We start from the raw sequence: 17,442 nt of genomic DNA on the forward strand, positions 1-17,442 counted from the left end.
TCATCTTGAGTGTCTTCGGAGAATCTGTGTTGTCTTCGGGAGTCTCCGTGGAAGATACCATTCGCCTTCAGTCGATTTCTTTGTTAGGATTTCGGCTGAAAACTGAATTACAGAATCCCCAATTGAATAATAAATGCTATTATATGATAACACAAACGCTTTTATATATTAAAACGAAAGGAATAGATAAAAAAGAAAGAGAGAAACAGAAGGAAATAGAAGGAAAGAAAAGGCGAGAAGGAAAGCTCCAATTCATTCCCGGAAGAGGAAAGACTTTCTGAAGATGTTTTAGAATCGAACTATCCGCCAACGTCTCCGCCGGCGGCCAATTCTCGCGATCTCAGAGCTCTGAAGCCGTTTCTGAAGTCTTCAAGAATCTTTGTGTACCAACTTCTGTTTTTTTTTCAAACATATCCACCTACAGACAATTGTAATTCATCATAGAATTATGACTAATTTTACCAAGCATTTTATGTGTGTTGTTGGAGCTTTATACTTTATCAACTTTGACTGCAGAATGGGAACTCCAGCTTCCCCTCTGCTGGTAGAGAAATTTTATAACGTTATAATCGCCGGATCAATGTATTTGCTGGGCAGAGCAGCAAGTGAGATCCTAGCGAAATGGACGATGGAGGAAGCAGAGGAGACGGGAACCGTACAACTGAAAGCCCTTAGAAACAAGGAGCAACAGACTTCAACAGGACAGGAGCAGGAATGCGAGAAGTCCCAAATTGTTGAAGCTGGAGAAGTTACTTGCACAGATGACAACGTTGACGACCAAAGCGAGGAAATTGACAGACTGAGACGGACACTCTCTGAACTTAGAGAAAAGGATAGGAGGACCACCGAGGAGGACTACGAATTCGCAAATATACTGACAGATCTGGTCAGAAATTGCGCTCTGAAAGAATTCCCAAAACCTTCTTTGCTGGAGGACTTCAACCGACAATACACGTACGAGTTGTTCCTCCGACTTCAGAGGCAGGTCGAGAGGGAGAAGAGGCTCAACAAAACGTTAGAGAGACAGCTAATCAGCATCAAGGGGGAGGATCAAGACGCAAAGGAAAACGGAAAGTCTGGAAGAGAACAGGACAAAGCGGATCTCTTTAGACAAGAGATAGAGGCTCTTCAAGAGCGCTTGAGAGAGAAGGACGCATCACTCCAACAGATGAAAGAGGCACTCCATGAGAAGACCAGGAAGAACCAACATTTGCGGGATGAACGTGACCGCTATGCGGAGTTATCTAAACAGAAAGATGAAAGGCTTCGCTTCCTTGAGAAGGAACAGCTCAATTGTGAGAAAAACGGTCACTTAAAAAAGGAAGTTGAAGCGCTAACAATGGACTTGAACAAGACTAAAGATAGTTTGCAAGAAACCGAGCGGATATTAGTTGAAATGCGAGAACATAATGTAAGGATTGGAGATGAATATCAGGGAAAATTAGAGGAAAGTCGACTTGAGACTTTGAAGAAGGACCAGGAGGTTGCACATTGGCAGAAGGAAACAGCCCTACTTGATGAAGAGTTGAAGGCGGCTAAAGTACAATTGGAGGAAGAAAAGAGACTTAAAAAAGATATAGAAGAGGCGCTAATTATCGCAAGAGAAGAGGCAAAAAATCTGGAGCAGGAGAACTTGGATATTAAAGTTAAGTTGGAGGAGTTTCAACTGAATACTTTAGAAACTAATGATCTCGTTGGACCTCTGACAGAAGAAGAAGAAGAAGAAAAAGAAAAGGATGTAAAGGAAAGAGCAAAACATAGTGTAGGATTCACGGAAGAGGAAAGGTTAACGAAAGAAGCAGATGAAGAGGTACAGAGACTTAATGAAGAGGTTCAAGCACTCAAACAGATAAACGATATCAAGGATAGCCAAGTTCAGCAGCTTGAACAAGAGAAACTGCAAAAGGAAAGGGAAATAGAATGTATCCGTAATGGAACACTGGCAGTTAAAAAGGAGTTGATACTCACGAAGGTAAAAGAAGATAAACTTCAAAGAAGAATAGAAGGGATGGAAAAATTGTTCGAAAAGGTTGAAATTATGTACGAAGATGTTGAAATTAATTTCGAACAAATGATGGAAGAAAAACAAAGCCTGGAACAAGACTTAATGGAAGAAGAGAAGAGAAGACAGAAAGTAGAAGGTATGGTTCATAGTCTCAATGAAGAGGTTCAAGCACTCAAACAGATAAACAGTATGAAGGACAACCAAGTTCAGCAGCTTGAACAAGAGAAACTGCAAAAGGAAAAAGAAATAGAATGTCTCCATAATGAAACACTGGCAGTTAAAGAAGAAATAAATCTCGAGAAGGAAGATAAAAACAAACTTAAAAGGCTAATTGAACGGACTGAAAAAGTGAGAGAAGATGTTGAAATTAAGTTCGAAGAAATGATGGAAGAAAACCAAAGACTGGAACAAGACTTAATGGAAGAAGAGAAGAGAAGACAGGAAGGAGAAGGTATGGTTCATAGTCTCAATGAAGAGGTTCAAGCACTCAAACAGATAAACGATATCAAGGATAGCCAAGTTCAGCAGCTTGAACAAGAGAAACTGCAAAAGGAAAGGGAAATAGAATGTATCCGTAATGGAACAGTGGCAGTTAAAAAGGAGTTGATACTCACGAAGGTAAAAGAAGATAAACTTCGAAGAAGAATAGAAGGGATGGAAAAATTGTTCGAAAAGGTTGAAATTATGTACGAAGATGTTGAAATTAATTTCGAACAAATGATGGAAGAAAAACAAAGCCTGGAACAAGACTTAATGGAAGAAGAGAAGAGAAGACAGGAAGCAGAAGGTATGGTTCATAGTCTCAATGAAGAGGTTCAAGCACTCAAACAGATAAACAGTATGAAGGACAACCAAATTCAGCAACTTGAACAGGAGAAACTACAAAAGGAAAAAGAAATAGAATGTATCCATAATGAAACACTGGCAGTTAAAGAAAAAATAAATCTCGAGAAGGAAGATAAAAACAAACTTAAAAGGCTAATTGAACGGACTGAAAAAGTGAGAGAAGATGTTGAAATTAAGTTCGAAGAAATGATGGAAGAAAACCAAAGACTGGAACAAGACTTAATGGAAGAAGAGAAGAGAAGACAGGAAGGAGAAGGTATGGTTCATAGTCTCAATGAAGAGGTTCAAGCACTCAAACAGATAAACAGTATGAAGGACAACCAAGTTCAGCAGCTTGAACAAGAGAAACTGCAAAAGGAAAAAGAAATAGAATGTCTCCATAATAAAACACTGGCAGTTAAAGAAGAAATAAATCTCGAGAAGGAAGATAAAAACAAACTTAAAAGGCTAATTGAACGGACTGAAAAAGTGAGAGAAGATGTTGAAATTAAGTTCGAAGAAATGATGGAAGAAAACCAAAGACTGGAACAAGACTTAATGGAAGAAGAGAAGAGAAGACAGGAAGGAGAAGGTATGGTTCATAGTCTCAATGAAGAGGTTCAAGCACTCAAACAGATAAACGATATCAAGGATAGCCAAGTTCAGCAGCTTGAACAAGAGAAACTGCAAAAGGAAAGGGAAATAGAATGTATCCGTAATGGAACAGTGGCAGTTAAAAAGGAGTTGATACTCACGAAGGTAAAAGAAGATAAACTTCGAAGAAGAATAGAAGGGATGGAAAAATTGTTCGAAAAGGTTGAAATTATGTACGAAGATGTTGAAATTAATTTCGAACAAATGATGGAAGAAAACCAAAGACTGGAACAAGACTTAATGGAAGAAGAGAAGAGAAGACAGAAAGTAGAAGGTATGGTTCATAGTCTCAATGAAGAGGTTCAAGCACTCAAACAGATAAACAGTATGAAGGACAACCAAATTCAGCAACTTGAACAGGAGAAACTACAAAAGGAAAAAGAAATAGAATGTATCCATAATGAAACACTGGCAGTTAAAGAAGAAATAAATCTCGAGAAGGAAGATAAAAACAAACTTAAAAGGCTAATTGAACGGACTGAAAAAGTGAGAGAAGATGTTGAAATTAAGTTCGAAGAAATGATGGAAGAAAACCAAAGACTGGAACAAGACTTAATGGAAGAAGAGAAGAGAAGACAGGAAGCAGAAGGTATGGTTCATAGTCTCAATGAAGAGGTTCAAGCACTCAAACAGATAAACAGTATGAAGGACAACCAAGTTCAGCAGCTTGAACAAGAGAAACTGCAAAAGGAAAAAGAAATAGAATGTCTCCATAATAAAACACTGGCAGTTAAAGAAGAAATAAATCTCGAGAAGGAAGATAAAAACAAACTTAAAAGGCTAATTGAACGGACTGAAAAAGTGAGAGAAGATGTTGAAATTAAGTTCGAAGAAATGATGGAAGAAAACCAAAGACTGGAACAAGACTTAATGGAAGAAGAGAAGAGAAGACAGGAAGGAGAAGGTATGGTTCATAGTCTCAATGAAGAGGTTCAAGCACTCAAAGAGATAAACGATATCAAGGATAGCCAAGTTCAGCAGCTTCAACAAGAGAAACTGCAAAAGGAAAGGGAAATAGAATGTATCCGTAATGGAACACTGGCAGTTAAAAAGGAGTTGATATTCACGAAGGTAAAAGAAGATAAACTTCGAAGAAGAATAGAAGGGATGGAAAAATTGTTCGAAAAGGTTGAAATTAATTTCGAACAAATGATGGAAGAAAACCAAAGTCTGGAACAAGACTTAATGGAAGAAGAGAAGAGAAGACAGAAAGTAGAAGGTATGGTTCATAGTCTCAATGAAGAGGTTCAAGCACTCAAACAGATAAACAGTATGAAGGACAACCAAATTCAGCAACTTGAACAGGAGAAACTACAAAAGGAAAAAGAAATAGAATGTATCCATAATGAAACACTGGCAGTTAAAGAAGAAATAAATCTCGAGAAGGAAGATAAAAACAAACTTAAAAGGCTAATTGAACGGACTGAAAAAGTGAGAGAAGATGTTGAAATTAAGTTCGAAGAAATGATGGAAGAAAACCAAAGACTGGAACAAGACTTAATGGAAGAAGAGAAGAGAAGACAGGAAGGAGAAGGTATGGTTCATAGTCTCAATGAAGAGGTTCAAGCACTCAAACAGATAAACGATATCAAGGATAGCCAAGTTCAGCAGCTTGAACAAGAGAAACTGCAAAAGGAAAGGGAAATAGAATGTATCCGTAATGGAACACTGGCAGTTAAAAAGGAGTTGATACTTACGAAGGTAAAAGAAGATAAACTTCGAAGAAGAATAGAAGGGATGGAAAAATTGTTCGAAAAGGTTGAAATTATGTACGAAGATGTTGAAATTAATTTCGAACAAATGATGGAAGAAAACCAAAGACTGGAACAAGACTTAATGGAAGAAGAGAAGAGAAGACAGAAAGTAGAAGGTATGGTTCATAGTCTCAATGAAGAGGTTCAAGCACTCAAACAGATAAACAGTATGAAGGACAACCAAATTCAGCAACTTGAACAGGAGAAACTACAAAAGGAAAAAGAAATAGAATGTATCCATAATGAAACACTGGCAGTTAAAGAAAAAATAAATCTCGAGAAGGAAGATAAAAACAAACTTAAAAGGCTAATTGAACGGACTGAAAAAGTGAGAGAAGATGTTGAAATTAAGTTCGAAGAAATGATGGAAGAAAACCAAAGACTGGAACAAGACTTAATGGAAGAAGAGAAGAGAAGACAGGAAGCAGAAGGTATGGTTCATAGTCTCAATGAAGAGGTTCAAGCACTCAAACAGATAAACAGTATGAAGGACAACCAAGTTCAGCAGCTTGAACAAGAGAAACTGCAAAAGGAAAAAGAAATAGAATGTCTCCATAATGAAACACTGGCAGTTAAAGAAGAAATAAATCTCGAGAAGGAAGATAAAAACAAACTTAAAAGGCTAATTGAACGGACTGAAAAAGTGAGAGAAGATGTTGAAATTAAGTTCGAAGAAATGATGGAAGAAAACCAAAGACTGGAACAAGACTTAATGGAAGAAGAGAAGAGAAGACAGGAAGCAGAAGGTATGGTTCATAGTCTCAATGAAGAGGTTCAAGCACTCAAACAGATAAACAGTATGAAGGACAACCAAGTTCAGCAGCTTGAACAAGAGAAACTGCAAAAGGAAAAAGAAATAGAATGTCTCCATAATGAAACACTGGCAGTTAAAGAAGAAATAAATCTCGAGAAGGAAGATAAAAACAAACTTAAAAGGCTAATTGAACGGACTGAAAAAGTGAGAGAAGATGTTGAAATTAAGTTCGAAGAAATGATGGAAGAAAACCAAAGACTGGAACAAGACTTAATGGAAGAAGAGAAGAGAAGACAGGAAGGAGAAGGTATGGTTCATAGTCTCAATGAAGAGGTTCAAGCACTCAAACAGATAAACGATATCAAGGATAGCCAAGTTCAGCAGCTTGAACAAGAGAAACTGCAAAAGGAAAGGGAAATAGAATGTATCCGTAATGGAACACTGGCAGTTAAAAAGGAGTTGATACTTACGAAGGTAAAAGAAGATAAACTTCGAAGAAGAATAGAAGGGATGGAAAAATTGTTCGAAAAGGTTGAAATTATGTACGAAGATGTTGAAATTAATTTCGAACAAATGATGGAAGAAAACCAAAGACTGGAACAAGACTTAATGGAAGAAGAGAAGAGAAGACAGGAAGCAGAAGGTATGGTTCATAGTCTCAATGAAGAGGTTCAAGCACTCAAACAGATAAACAGTATGAAGGACAACCAAGTTCAGCAGCTTGAACAAGAGAAACTGCAAAAGGAAAAAGAAATAGAATGTCTCCATAATGAAACACTGGCAGTTAAAGAAGAAATAAATCTCGAGAAGGAAGATAAAAACAAACTTAAAAGGCTAATTGAACGGACTGAAAAAGTGAGAGAAGATGTTGAAATTAAGTTCGAAGAAATGATGGAAGAAAACCAAAGACTGGAACAAGACTTAATGGAAGAAGAGAAGAGAAGACAGGAAGCAGAAGGTATGGTTCATAGTCTCAATGAAGAGGTTCAAGCACTCAAACAGATAAACAGTATGAAGGACAACCAAGTTCAGCAGCTTGAACAAGAGAAACTGCAAAAGGAAAAAGAAATAGAATGTCTCCATAATGAAACACTGGCAGTTAAAGAAGAAATAAATCTCGAGAAGGAAGATAAAAACAAACTTAAAAGGCTAATTGAACGGACTGAAAAAGTGAGAGAAGATGTTGAAATTAAGTTCGAAGAAATGATGGAAGAAAACCAAAGACTGGAACAAGACTTAATGGAAGAAGAGAAGAGAAGACAGGAAGGAGAAGGTATGGTTCATAGTCTCAATGAAGAGGTTCAAGCACTCAAACAGATAAACGATATCAAGGATAGCCAAGTTCAGCAGCTTGAACAAGAGAAACTGCAAAAGGAAAGGGAAATAGAATGTATCCGTAATGGAACACTGGCAGTTAAAAAGGAGTTGATACTCACGAAGGTAAAAGAAGATAAACTTCGAAGAAGAATAGAAGGGATGGAAAAATTGTTCGAAAAGGTTGAAATTATGTACGAAGATGTTGAAGTTAATTTCGAACAAATGATGGAAGAAAACCAAAGACTGGAACAAGACTTAATGGAAGAAGAGAAGAGAAGACAGAAAGTAGAAGGTATGGTTCATAGTCTCAATGAAGAGGTTCAAGCACTCAAACAGATAAACAGTATGAAGGACAACCAAGTTCAGCAGCTTGAACAAGAGAAACTGCAAAAGGAAAAAGAAATAGAATGTCTCCATAATGAAACACTGGCAGTTAAAGAAGAAATAAATCTCGAGAAGGAAGATAAAAACAAACTTAAAAGGCTAATTGAACGGACTGAAAAAGTGAGAGAAGATGTTGAAATTAAGTTCGAAGAAATGATGGAAGAAAACCAAAGACTGGAACAAGACTTAATGGAAGAAGAGAAGAGAAGACAGGAAGCAGAAGGTATGGTTCATAGTCTCAATGAAGAGGTTCAAGCACTCAAACAGATAAACAGTATGAAGGACAACCAAGTTCAGCAGCTTGAACAAGAGAAACTGCAAAAGGAAAAAGAAATAGAATGTCTCCATAATGAAACACTGGCAGTTAAAGAAGAAATAAATCTCGAGAAGGAAGATAAAAACAAACTTAAAAGGCTAATTGAACGGACTGAAAAAGTGAGAGAAGATGTTGAAATTAAGTTCGAAGAAATGATGGAAGAAAACCAAAGACTGGAACAAGACTTAATGGAAGAAGAGAAGAGAAGACAGAAAGTAGAAGGTATGGTTCATAGTCTCAATGAAGAGGTTCAAGCACTCAAACAGATAAACAGTATGAAGGACAACCAAGTTCAGCAGCTTGAACAAGAGAAACTGCAAAAGGAAAAAGAAATAGAATGTCTCCATAATGAAACACTGGCAGTTAAAGAAGAAATAAATCTCGAGAAGGAAGATAAAAACAAACTTAAAAGGCTAATTGAACGGACTGAAAAAGTGAGAGAAGATGTTGAAATTAAGTTCGAACAAATGATGGAAGAAAACCAAAGACTGGAACAAGACTTAATGGAAGAAGAGAAGAGAAGACAGGAAGCAGAAGGTATGGTTCATAGTCTCAATGAAGAGGTTCAAGCACTCAAACAGATAAACGATATCAAGGATAGCCAAGTTCAGCTGCTTGAACAGGAGAAACTGCAGAAGGAGAATGGACTTTCCTATTGGAAGAAGGAATCCATGGTAGCTGATAAGGAGTTGAAGGATACTAAAGTCGAATTGGAGGAAGAGAAGACACTCAGAAAGGAGATAGAAGGAAAGCTTTATATCATGGAGGAAAGAATGAAAGCCCTTGAGGAAGAAAGATCCATAGAGGTGCTAATTGAAGAACTATTCGAGGGGAATGAGGATCCTCTGACATGGCAAGGTGGCCAAAGTTCAGACGTGAAACATAGACTGGAGGAGATGTTTGCTCCAGAGAATGAGGATATGAAGGAGCAAGAGAAAGTTAAGAAGAGAAGACTCCAAAAATGTGTGAAGAATTTCATTTGTTTATGCCCTTGTATCATTCCAATTCTTATTAGAAGAGCAAATGATAATGAACATAATCCTGATGGGCTTAAAAAAATGCTAATGGAAATTAAGGATTCAATTCAATATTATGAAAGAGAAATTGAAAGGGGGAAAGAAAAGATGGAAATGTCTAATACAGAGACGATACAAGAGGACAGACTGGGAATGGAAACAGGAGTTCATTTGGATACTCTGGAGTCAAAGTTAGAAAATCTAGAGCAAAACATTTTGGCCGAAATGGATGAGATTGATTCCGCTCAAAAAGTGGCTGAGGAATTGAACGATTTGATGAATCAGTTGGAAAAAAAAGTCACGAAGGAGTAAGGAGTGAAAGGAACAATTAAGAAAATAAAAGAAAAATATAAAAACCTAAGAAATCCAAAAGAAATTTTAAACTAAAAAAATTCCCCCAAAAATTTAAAACTGAAAAATATAAAAACATAAAAAAATATTAAAAAAATCCCACAAAAAATTAAAAAATCAAGAAAATATAAAACTGAACATTCAAAGGAAGAAGAAGAAGAAGAAGAAGAAGAAGAAGAAGAAGAAGAAGAAGAAGAAGAAGAAGAAGAAGAAGACGATCCTGGAAGGACGCCTGGCCTAACTGCCCAGCTTGAAGTCCACTTGGGACAATCCAGAGGACAGGCCCTGCAGCGGGAAGAAACTTAGCTTTTTCTAGTATGCTTTGCACCTTGATGGGGGTGTACAGGACCTTTGTCAAGTGTGCAAATGGTCGGATATCTGGATCTATTCTTTCGGATACCAACCTTCGGGTGGTTCTGGGGGAATAATCTAGAAGACCGGCTCTGCAGAGGGAATTAGCTCTGTTTCTTCTAGTATGCAGAGGACTTGTCCTCATGGGTTGGTTCAAGGCCCTTCAGCTGGGGAGGGAGGAGAGACGTCTTCTCCAGGGAGTTCTAACTGCGGAGGTCAATATCCAATGTCTCCCCCTCAAAAAAAAATAAATAAATAAAAAAGCCCCCCAAAAATATAAAACAACATTCAAAGGAAGAAGAAGAAGAAGAAGAAGAAGAAGAAGAAGAAGAAGAAGAAGACGATCCTGGAAGGACGCCTGGCCTAACTGCCCAGCTTGAAGTCCACTTGGGACAATCCAGAGGACAGGCCCTGCAGCGGGAAGAAACTTAGCTTTTTCTAGTATGCTTTGCACCTTGATGGGGGTGTACAGGACCTTTGTCAAGTGTGCAAATGGTCGGATATCTGGATCTATTCTTTCGGATACCAACCTTCGGGTGGTTCTGGGGGAATAATCTAGAAGACCGGCTCTGCAGAGGGAATTAGCTCTGTTTCTTCTAGTATGCAGAGGACTTGTCCTCATGGGTTGGTTCAAGGCCCTTCAGCTGGGGAGGGAGGAGAGACGTCTTCTCCAGGGAGTTCTGACTGCGGAGGTCAATATCCAATGTCTCAAAAAAAAAAAAAAAAAAAATGGTTGGGAGGGAGGGTAGTGGGAACCAAGCCTGGAAAGGGGCTGAACCCACCTGATGAGCCCTTTGGTAAGGGCGAAACCCTTCCAGTAGTAGTAGTAGTAGTAGTAGTAGTAGTAGTAGTAGTAGCATGTAAGGTAGAAAAGTTGAATTATATACATACAGACGTATATATATATATATATATATATATATATATATATATATATATATATATATACTTACAACAAATACATCCGTTTCTAGTCCACTGCAGGACAAAGGCCTCAGACGTCAATTCGTGTGTGGGGTTTGGCCAGTTTTCATTGCCACGTTGGCCATTTCGGATTGGTGATGGTGGGAGATTTGGTCTGATCGCTCACAGCAAACAAACCTAGTATGGGAACCCTGACTAGTACAGTTTGGCTGATAACAGCAATACTCCAATGATCAGCAAAACTATACTAGTCAGGACCACCCATACTAGGTTGGTTTGCTGTGAGCAATCAGATCAAATCTCCCATCATCACCAAGCCGCAGTGGCCAGCGTGGCGATGAAAACTAGCCAAACCCCACACATTAATCGTCATGTCTGAGGCCTTTGTCCTGCAGTGGACTAGAAACGGATGCATTTGTTGTATATGTATACACACACACACACACATATATATATATATATATATATATATATATATATATATATATATATATATATATATATGAATATATATCACAAGCACACGTGATTTCAATTAATGTATTTATCACCCACGAATGGCATTTAATACCGAATTCTATCTTGGGAATATACACACACACACACACACACACACACACACACGTATATATATATATATATATATATATATATATATATATATATATATATATATATATATATATATATATATATATATATATATATATATATATATATATGTGTTAACGACTTAGTCGTGACTGAGTAGCCGACCCCCCCCCCCCCCCCCCCCCCGCCCCTCGCCCCATGACAGATGGGGATCTATGTCCCCACTGAGGACAACTCCCCCTACTCCCAGGGGGAATATATCTTTTCATGTGAGGTGGATGTTTCTTAGAAATGATGACCCAGATGAGTTCTTTTGGCGAGAGAGAGAGAGAGAGAGAGAGAGAGAGAGAGAGAGAGAGAGAGAGAGAGAGAGAGAGAAAGATTATATACTCGTACATGTATATTTATAAGTATACTGTATATGTATTATATATACATACACATACACATTGTATATATATATATATATATATATATATATATATATATATATATATATATATATTCATTATCGTCATCATCATCATCATCATTATCAACCATCACTAGTCCATTGCAGGACAAAGGCCTCAGACAAGTCCTTCCATCTGAGTCTGTTCAAGGTGTTTCTGTGCTAGTCCACACTGATAATATATATATATATATATATATATATATATATATATATATATATATATATATATATATATATATATATATATATATATTCACATACATTTAAACATACAAACACACACAATATATATACAAGGAAAGAAAATGTATATTGATATCCAAGCATTTATGAATAGCCCACAAAGAGAAATAACCTAAACATCAAAAGGGGTCTCCCTTTAGAGAGAAAATATTCATCCTCCATTTACCTGAGCTCGAATTCAATCAAAGAAAACACGTACATAAAAGGAGTGGTTTCTATAGATGGTCTTGGGGTTTCTAAAGTGGGTTTCTAAGAGGGGTTTATAAAAGGGGTTTATAAGAGAGGTTTCTAAGAAGGGATTCTAATTTAGGTTTCTAAGATGGGTTTTTAATTTGGGTTTCTAAGAGGGGTTTCTAAGTGAATTTTTAAGAGGGGTTTTTAATTTGGGTTTCTAAGGAGGGTTTCTAAGTTGGGTTTCTAAGAGGGGTTTTTAATTTGGGTTTCTAAGAAGGGTTTCTAAGAGAGGGTTTTTAATTTGGGTTTCTAAGGTGGGTTTTGAAAAAGGTTTTCTAAGAGGGGTTTCTAATTTGTTTTTCTAAGAGAGGGTTTCTAAGTTGGGTTTCTAATATGGGTTTTTAAGTTAGGTTTGTAAGATGGGTTTTTAAGAGGGGTTTCTCAGTTGTGCTACAAAGAGGGGTTTCTAAGTAGGGTTTCTAAGGTGGGTTTCTAAGTTGGGTTTCTAAGAGGGGTTTCTAAGTGGAGTTTCTAAGAGAGGTTTCTAAGGTGAGTTTTTAAGAGGGATTTCTAAGGTGGATTTATAAGTTGGGTTTCTAAGAGGGGTTTCTAAGGTAGGTTTCTATGATGGGTTTCTAAGAGGGGTTTCTAAGGTAGGTTTCTATGATGGGTTTCTAAGAGGGGTTTCTAAGGTAGGTTTCTAAGAGGGGTTTCTAAGGTAGGTTTCTATGATGGGTTTCTAAGAGGGGTTTCTAAGGAAGGTTTCTAAGAAGGGTTTCTAAGGTGGGTTTCTAAGATGGGATCCTAGGGTTAGTTTCTATTTCATGGGTTTTTTTTAAATGGGTTTTTAAGGTCAGTTTCTCTATCATGGGTTTTCAAGATGGGTTTCTATCTCAGGGTTTCTAAAATGGGTTTCTTTTTCGGGTTTCTAAAATGGGTTTCTTTTTCGAGTTTCTGAGACAGTTTTCTATCTCAGGGTTTCTGTGGCACAATCTACTATTTACGGGTGTCTGGGGCAAAGCTGATACTGTTGAAGGTTTAAAGGCCACTCATGAGTGGCAGAAGAAAGGGATAGTTACATTACCCTACTCTCCACCGAAGCTAGGACCAGGGAGAGCTAGGCAATGCCTACTTTATCTACCTCTATGCTTCCTAAAACCATCCTTAGTTCACAAGGATGGTGAGGTTGCAGACACTACAAGAAACTATAGGCCTTGAGCGGGACTCGAATCCCAGTCTGACAGGTCGCCAAGAAGGGACGTTTCCAATAGGCCACTGCTATTTTTAATTTTCTCTGACAGTTAACTATGTCAATATATCTCTGGCAAAGGCTGCTTTTTCCAAAGTATGTGATAAACTCTAAGGCCGCTTTTTCCAACGTATCTGATAACCTCTAAGGCTGTTTTTTCCAACGTATCTGATAAACTCTAAGGCTGATTTTTCCAAGGTATTTGATAAACTCTATGGCTGTTTTTCCAAGGTATCTGATAAACTCTAAGGCTGCTTTTTCCAAGGTATCTGATAAACTCTAAGGCTCCTTTTTCCAAGGTATCTGATTAACTCTAAGGCTGCTTTTTCCAAGGTATCTGATAAACTCTAAGGCTGCTTTTTCCAAGTTATCTGATAACCTCTAAGGCTGTTTTTTCCAAGGTATCTGATTAACTCTAAGGCTGTTTTTTCCAAAGTATGTGATAAACTCTATGGCTGCTTTTTCCAAAGTATGTGATAAACTCTAAGGCTGCTTTTTCCAAGGTATCTGATAAACTCTAAGGCTGCTTTTTCCAAGGTATCTGATTAACTCTAAGACTGCTTTTTCCAAGGTATCTGATAACCTCTAAGGCTGTTTTTTCCAAGGTATCTGATTAACTCTAAGGCTGCTTTTTCCAAGGTATCTGATAACCTCTAAGGCTGTTTTTTCCAAGGTATCTAATTAACTCTAAGGCTGCTTTTTCCAAGGTATCTGATAACCTCTAAGGCTGATTTTTCCAAGGTATCTGATTAACTCTAAGGCTGCTTTTTCCAAGGTATCTGATAACCTCTAAGGCTGTTTTTTCCAAGGTATCTAATTAACTCTAAGGCTGCTTTTTCCAAGGTATCTGATAACCTCTAAGGCTGTTTTTTCCAAGTTATCTGATTAACTCTAAGGCTGCTTTTTCCAAGGTATCTGATAACCTCTAAGGCTGTTTTTTCCAAGGTATCTAATTAACTCTAAGGCTGCTTTTTCCAAGGTATCTGATAACCTCTAAGGCTGTTTTTTCCAAGGTATCTAATTAACTCTAAGGCTGCTTTTTCCAAAGTATGTGATAAACTCTAAGGCTGATTTTTCCAAGGTATCTGATTAACTCTAAGGCTGCTTTTTCCAAGGTATCTGATAACCTCTAAGGCTGTTTTTTCCAAGGTATCTAATTAACTCTAAGGCTGCTTTTTCCAAGGTATCTGATAACCTCTAAGGCTGTTTTTTCCAAGGTATCTGATTAACTCTAAGGCTGCTTTTTCCAAGGTATCTGATAACCTCTAAGGCTGTTTTTTCCAAGGTATCTGATTAACTCTAAGGCTGCTTTTTCCAAGGTATCTGATAACCTCTAAGGCTGTTTTTTCCAAGGTATCTGATTAACTCTAAGGCTGCTTTTTCCAAGGTATCTGATAAACTCTAAGGCTGTTTTTTCCAAGGTATCTGATTAACTCTAAGGCTCCTTTTTCCAAAGTATGTGATAAACTCTATGGCTGTTTTTCCAAGGTATCTGATAAACTCTAAGGCTGCTTTTTCCAAGTTATCTGATAATCTCTAAGGCTGTTTTTTTCCAAGGTATCTGATTAACTCTAAGGCTGCTTTTTCCAAAGTATGTGATAAACTCTATGGCTGCTTTTTCCAAAGTATGTGATAAACTCTATGGCTGCTTTTTCTAAGGTATCTGATAAACTCTAAGGCTGCTTTTTCCAAGGTATCTGATAACCTCTAAGGCTGATTTTTCCAAGGTATCTGATAAACTCTAAGGCTGCTTTTTCCAAGGTATCTGATAACCTCTAACGCTGATTTTTCCAAGGTATCTGATAAACTCTAAGGCTCCTTTTTCCAAGGTATCTGATAAACTTTAAGGCTCCTTTTTCCAAGGTATCTGATTAACTCTAAGGCTGCTTTTTCCAAGGTATCTGATAACCTCTAAGGCTGTTTTTTCCAAGGTATCTGATTAACTCTAAGGCTGCTTTTTCCAAGGTATCTGATTAACTCTAATGCTCCTTTTCCAAGGTATCTGATAAACTCTGAGGTTCCTTTTTCCAAGGTATCTGATAAACTCTAAGGCTCCTTTTTCCAAGGTATCCGATTAACTCTAAGGCTGCTTTTTCCAAGGTATCTGATAAACTCTAAGGTTGCTTTTTCCAAGGTATCTGATAAACTCTAAGGCCGCTTTTTCCAAGGTATCTGATAACCTCTAAGGCTCCTTTTTCCAAGGTATCTGATAAACTCTAAGGCTCCTTTTTCCAAGGTATCTGATTAACTCTAAGGCTCCTTTTCCAAGGTATCTGATAAACTCTAAGGCTCCTTTTTCCAAGGTATCCGATTAACTCTAAGGCTGCTTTTTCCAAGGTATCTGATAAACTCTAAGGTTGCTTTTTCCAAGGTATCTGATAAACTCTAAGGATGCTTTTTCCAAGGTATCTGATAAACCCTAAGGTTGCTTTTTCCAAGGTATCTGATAAACTCTAAGGCTGCTTTTTCCAAGGTATCTGATTAACTCTAAGGCTCCTTTTTCCAAGGTATTTGATTAACTCTAAGGCTGCTTTTTCCAAGGTATCTGATAACCTCTAAGGCTGCTTTTTCCAAGGTATGTGATAAACTCTAAGGCTGCTTTTTCCAAAGTATGTGATAAACTCTAAGGCTGCTTTTTCCAAAGTATGTGATAAACTCTAAGGCTCCTTTTTCCAAGGTATCTGATAAACTCTAAGGCTCCTTTTTCCAAGGTATCCGATTAACTCTAAGGCTGCTTTTTCCAAGGTATCTGATAAACTCTAAGGTTGCTTTTTCCAAGGTATCTGATAAACTCTAAGGCTGCTTTTTCCAAGGTATCTGATAAACTCTAAGGCTGCTTTTTCCAAGGTATCTGATTAACTCTAAGGCTGCTTTTACCAAGGTATCTGATAACCTCTAAGGCTGATTTTTCCAAGGTATCTGATAAACTCTAAGGCTGCTTTTTCCAAGGTATCTGATTAACTCTAAGGCTGCTTTTACCAAGGTATCTGATAACCTCTAAGGCTGATTTTTCCAAGGTATCAGATAAACTCTAAGGCTCCTTTTTCCAAGGTATTTGATTAACTCTAAGGCTGCTTTTTCCAAAGTATCTGATTAACTCTAAGGCTGCTTTTTCCAAGGTATCTGATAAACTCTAAGGCTTCTTTTTCCAAGGTATCTGATAAACTCTAAGGCTGTTTTTTCCAAGGTATCTGATAAACTCTAGGGCTGCTTTTTCCAAGGTATCTGATAAACTCTCAGGATGCTTTTTCCAAGGTATTTGATAAACTACTGTTTCCTAATATCTAATAAATCAAACTATTTCACAGTATTGATAAAGTTTATTTCAACCTTGTCTGTACTGTCAAGTGAAACTTAACTACTTTCCACCTTATCCTATTTTACCTTTTTTCCTCCTTCCTTTATCATCGTTCCTATGTCAGCCAAGCCTTCAGCTATAGATATTAGTAATACGTCAGCCTATCTTCAAAGCCTAATGACATTAATACGGACATTTATTTGAGTATAAATATTGCCCTCCAAGTAAAAGGGAGACCCACTACGGTGGCAACATGGGGATCGATGACATCACAGGTAGCGATGACGTCACAGGCAGGAGCAGACACAAGTGTTACCAGATATGGGAATTTATCCCTAGATTTGAGAGTTTTGGATGTCTGATGGGTTTATTCTGTACCTATTTCCATGAAGAAGAAACAAAGATGAGTAAACCTTTATATTATTGCAATTAATTTGCTTGCACTTATATGCAGTATAATGAATAATTTCTGTATTACTAAACCCTACGTGACCAGAAGAAAACATATTTGTGAAAATGGGGAGTTTTGGGTTGTTTTGGGGATTTTTGGGTTGTTCTGGGGATTTTTTTATCATGAGTTTTAGGGATTTTTACACTAACCCAACTGGCAACACTGGTGATAAACAAAGTGTCGGTTTGAGATGTAATATCGGTGGCCGTGTAATCATTCATAACAACTGGTAAGTGATTATCCTTTGAAGCCGTAATCGTCTGGGGGGGGGGGGGATTTCCCTGAGAAGGTTATTCCAGTGTGGTCTTGTGAGCTGAACGTGCTAAGCTGG

General features: G+C 37.5%; 2 protein-coding genes across 2 annotated transcripts; both read left to right on the forward strand.

Annotated features, from left to right (window-relative positions):
* Positions 1 to 517: 517 nt before the first annotated feature.
* On the forward strand, positions 518 to 7,603 carry LOC137623491 (trichohyalin-like; the record flags this gene model as incomplete). Its single annotated transcript, XM_068354321.1, has 1 exon — positions 518 to 7,603. A coding segment is annotated over exon 1 (7,086 nt), but the record flags the coding sequence as incomplete, so codon positions are not given.
* Positions 7,594 to 10,357, forward strand: LOC137623757 (flagellar attachment zone protein 1-like). Its single transcript, XM_068354582.1, has one exon. It carries the CDS (start codon positions 7,604 to 7,606, stop codon positions 9,335 to 9,337), a length of 1,734 nt encoding a protein of 577 aa, XP_068210683.1. The 5' UTR covers positions 7,594 to 7,603; the 3' UTR covers positions 9,338 to 10,357.
* Positions 10,358 to 17,442: the final 7,085 nt, after the last annotated feature.

This window comes from Palaemon carinicauda, chromosome 30, assembly GCF_036898095.1.
Source record: "Palaemon carinicauda isolate YSFRI2023 chromosome 30, ASM3689809v2, whole genome shotgun sequence".
Lineage (NCBI taxonomy): Eukaryota > Metazoa > Arthropoda > Malacostraca > Decapoda > Palaemonidae > Palaemon > Palaemon carinicauda.

What these genes read in the sequence shown, in the direction of transcription:
- LOC137623757 (XM_068354582.1), top strand. Translation starts at nt 7,604, where the DNA reads ATGGTTCATAGTCTCAATGAAGAGGTTCAAGCACTCAAACAGATAAAC.